Genomic DNA, 3,893 nt, shown 5'->3' with positions numbered 1-3,893 from the left:
ATCCAACCAGTCCATCCTAAAGGAAATCAGTCCTGAATATTCGTTGGAAGGACTGATGCTGAAGCTGAAACTCCAATACTTTGGCCACCTGATGGGAACAGCCAACTCATTGGAATAGGCCCTGATGTGGGAAAGACTGAAGGCGGGAGGAGAAGGGGACAACAGAGGATGAGATGGTTGGAGGACATCACTGATTCAACGAACATGAGTTTGAGTAAACTCCGGGAGTTGGTGACGGCCAGGGAGGTCTGGCGTGCTGCAGTCCCTGGGGTTGCAAAGAGTCCAACACGACTGACTGAATTGAACTGAATTCCTCCTTTGGCAAAGTCAGCCACTGAGTGGCGTTTTCTATCCCTTGTCCTACCTGATACTGCCCAGTCCACCATCTCCAGGTCAGACTGCCCACCTCTTCAACTCACAGAGATTTACAAGATGGATGTGTAATTCCATTACACATCTGTGAGTAATTAATGTGTAATCACATGATTATCTATGTGGCCTGGTCTAAGGTTGCCCCGAGACTGAGCACCCCTAGAGGGCAGGATAGCATCTGGCTGCTGCACAGATGTGGCCCCAGCACAGCTCCTGGCACAGGGAGAGCCTGGCACGTCACAGGTTTGCAGTAACATGCAGGGCTCCTCTCTGGATGGCTGCTGCCCGGCACAGCGTCAGCCAGGCTTGGAAGACAGTTCTGCGGTGGCTGTAGTGGCTAGGAGTTTGGGCTCTGGTGCTAGACAGGGCCTGGTTCAAATCCCAAACTGGGGTGACCTTGGGCAAGGTGTCTGCCCTCCCTGATCCCGTCTCACTACCCAGGGACAGCGTGGTCTCACCTCACAGGGCCGTGGCGAGGGTGAAATGAGAGAAAAGATGCCAGACACACAGTATGTGCGATAGCAGGTGACAGCGTGATTATCCCAAAGTGCCCCAGCCAGCAGGCCAGCTGTCCCATGGACTCTGCCCAAGGTCAGGGCTCCAGTGCAGAAGATGCAGTTGCCACGGTGTTGGGAAAGGCTTTATTCAGTCCTGGAGAGGAGCCGGCCTGGCCGGGCAGAGGCAGGGCCCGCTCGGGGCCAGGCCTTCAGCCCCGGGGCAGCTCCGGGCCAGCCAGGCGGGGCTGGTAGACGCCAGGGGCCAGCAGCTTCAGGGTGAACTCAGTGATGACGGCTGTGAGCCCCCAGACCCGGTGTGGCCCGTGCAGGAATACGGGCAGCGTGTACTGGAAGTGGCCACCACGGCAGAAGTGGGTGTAACCTTGGTTCTGCTCCTGCAGCAGATGGGCCAGGGGCAGGGCAAACACTTCATCCACCTGTGGGCAGGGGGCAGTGAGAGGGCAGACAGAGCGCTGGCCACTGCAGCCTCCCCCATCAGGACAACCCACCCTCCCCCTTCCTCCAGATGCCCCCACTCACCTCCTCGGGGTTGGGCCTAAGGCTCTGGGGATCCACCGGGCCCACGCCAGCCAGCACTGGCACCACTGTGGCCTTTTCCTGTGGTGGGAGGGGAGCAGGCTGTCAGGGCAGGGCTGGGCTGGGCTTGGCGGGGCTTTGGGCCAGGGGAGCCTGAGGGGAGGCCTCTGGGGCCTATAGCTGTGCAGGCTGGGTCCACCCGGCCCTGCTCATGGACTTGCTCCAGCCATGCTGACTGGCTCAGGCCCCCTCAACACACTAGACCCACTCGGGCCTCTGGGCCGTTGCTCTCCCTTACTTTTACCACCCTCAGATCTCCCCTGCCTAGCCTTCAACACCCTCCCCAACCTCTGTCCACCAAGCTGAGTGGAGCTGGTTCACCTGGAGCCACCTCCATCCCAGGACTGAGCCTCAGGATCCCCTGTGAAAGGGGAATCAAATACCCCTGGCCCCGTCCCGATGGGTGTGGGAGGCTGGAACACAACGGCTGGGCAGGTTGTCTGGGACCCCACCGCCCTCGGTGACTACCACAGTCCCCACAGCCACCCTCCTGGTCCCTGAGCGCCCTGCTCCTAGCCCGGGGCAAGCAGAGAGGCCGAGCGGGGTGAGGGCCTGAAGGGCTTACCCGGTCGTGCACTGGCCGCAGGACTCCCCACACCTGCTCCTCGGGCACAGCCATGCCCAGCTCCTCCTGCGTCTCCCTCAGGGCCGTGTGCACCACGTCCCGGTCAGCGGGGTCACACTTGCCGCCTGGGAAACTGAACAGGTAGAGGGAGCCTGCTTCTTGGGCCACTGGGGCCATGAAGGGCTGGGGGTGGCCGCTGTGGCAGGGACTCGCTTTAAAAAAAAACGTCCCTGCCCCTAGTTTGCAGAGAGGGCTGGGTAAGCCCCACGGCCTCTGCAGGCTCGGTTTACCTCCCTGAACAACAGGAGTAAGGGGGAGAAGCCCCGGGGCTTAGACACGCTAACTGGGCTTATCGTGGGTCGCCCCAGAGGTGCTGACAGCGACCCTAGGGTGTTCCCCGTTTCCGCCGGGGGAGGGGGGTCGCGGCCTGTGCGGGAAGCCAGATAGCCCCGCCCCGCGCTCCCCCTTGGCTCCCGGAGGGGAATCCTCCTGCAGTCGCAGGCAAGAGGCGAAGTTCTGCCTTTTCAGTGTGTGTGCTTGGTCGCTCAGTCGTGTCCGGCTCTTTGTGAGCCCGTGGACTGCAGCCCGTCAGGCTCCTCTGTGCATGGGGATTCTCTAGGCAAGAAGACTGGAGTGGGTTGCCATGCCCTCCTCCAGAAGGATCTTCCCCACCCTGGAATCGAACCCCAGGTCTCCTGCATTGCAGGCGGATTCTTAACCGTCTGAGCCACCAGGGAAGCCCAAGAATACTGGAGTGGGTAGCCTGTCCCTTCTTCAGGGGATCTTCCCGACCCAGGAATCGAACCGAGGTCTCCTGCATTGCAGGTGGAGTCTTTATCAGCTGAGCTACCGTATGTCCCGCGCCCGCGCTTCGAGCGATTCGCGCGGCGGCGCCGGGGCAGGAGTACCTGCGGCGCCAGGTTCCGGGCGGAGGGATGTGAATAGTTGACTGCCTCCACAGCCGGCTGGCCGACTGGCTCTACTTAGACCCATTCTGCAGAGGCGGAAACCAAGGCTCGGGGAGGCTAAGTGCCTTGCCCACGACCCGGCGGTCTCCGGGGTTTAGCGGCGCCCTCCTAGAAGGGAGAGGAGGTCCCGGCAGGTGTACCTGACGTCACCCTTGTGCCTCCCGGCCAGGCGGCTGGACCGCAGCGTGTAGAGTAGCGCCGGGACCCCGCGCACCGAGCACAGCGGCACGAGGACAGCGGCCGCCGCAGGCCGCGCGCGCAGCCGAGCCGTGGCTCCCGCCAGCAACCGCCGGCAGCGCTGTTCGCCCTCCGCCGACAGGCAGTCGGGCAGCATGTCCGGTCCAGCGCGGCGGGGACACCGAGGGCACCGGGCGGCGCGAGGGAAGAAGTTCGGGCGAGCACACTCGGGGCGGTCTCTCGGGAACTTGGCCGGCGGGCCGTCTCTGGGATTCTCCAGGCAAGAATACTGGAGTGGGTTGCCATTTCCTTCTGCAATGCATGAAAGAGAAAAGTGAAAGTAAAGTCTCTCAGTCGTGTCCGACTCTTAGCGACCCCATGGACTGCAGCCCACCAGGCTCCTCCGTCCATGGATTTCCCAGGCAAGAGTACTGGAGTGGGGTGCCATTGCCTTCTCCACATTAGCATCTCCAAATCTAATCAAATTAGAGATCCAGTTCTTGACACTCCAGAACCAATTCAGAAAACTCATCCTTGAAATTGTGTTCTTCTAGAACCATCTTAGGTACTAAAATCTGTGTTTGTCATAGCTCTCCTGGAAAACAGAACCAATAGGATGTATGTGTCTGTCTGTGTCTATATGTTGTTCAGTCTCTCAGTCATGTCTGACTCTTTGCAACCCCATAGACTGCAGCATGCCAGGCTTCCCTGTCCTTC

The 3,893-nt window shown here is 60.9% G+C and overlaps 2 protein-coding genes across 2 annotated transcripts in view; both read right to left on the bottom strand.

Annotated features, from left to right (window-relative positions):
- LOC104987065 (double C2-like domain-containing protein gamma) overlaps positions 1–912 on the bottom strand; it is an 8,022-nt gene extending 7,110 nt beyond the window's left edge. Inside the window, exon 1 of the mRNA XM_010837826.1 lies at positions 831–912. The gene's annotated coding sequence lies outside the window, so the exon portion shown is untranslated. The remainder of the gene's footprint in view (positions 1–830) is intronic.
- Positions 887–3,422, bottom strand: NUDT8 (nudix (nucleoside diphosphate linked moiety X)-type motif 8). Its single transcript, XM_010837679.1, has 4 exons — positions 3,140–3,422; positions 2,032–2,164; positions 1,410–1,487; positions 887–1,306 (listed from the first exon to the last, which is right to left on the bottom strand). The coding sequence occupies exons 1-4, from the start codon at positions 3,331–3,333 to the stop codon at positions 1,079–1,081; spliced, it is 633 nt and encodes a 210-aa protein (XP_010835981.1). The 5' UTR covers positions 3,334–3,422; the 3' UTR covers positions 887–1,078.
- Between the last annotated feature and the right edge of the window lie 471 nt (positions 3,423–3,893).

The sequence above is a fragment of the Bison bison genome, unplaced genomic scaffold, assembly GCF_000754665.1.
Source record: "Bison bison bison isolate TAMUID 2011002044 unplaced genomic scaffold, Bison_UMD1.0 scf7180017864080, whole genome shotgun sequence".
NCBI classification, from domain to species: Eukaryota; Metazoa; Chordata; class Mammalia; order Artiodactyla; family Bovidae; genus Bison; species Bison bison.
The sequence above is the reverse complement of the archived record's forward strand: the minus strand, read 5'-3'. Positions and strand labels throughout refer to the sequence as shown.

Bases quoted from the DNA above. Each gene is read 5' to 3' on its own strand.
- NUDT8 (XM_010837679.1), bottom strand. From the start codon at position 3,333: ATGCTGCCCGACTGCCTGTCGGCGGAGGGCGAACAGCGCTGCCGGCGG. The intron at 2,165-3,139 runs GTACACCTGCCG...CTACCTGTTCAG, and splicing joins AGGCACAAGGGTGACGTCAG to TTTCCCAGGCGGCAAGTGTG. The intron at 1,307-1,409 runs GTGAGTGGGGGC...CCCTGCCCACAG, and splicing joins TTAGGCCCAACCCCGAGGAG to GTGGATGAAGTGTTTGCCCT.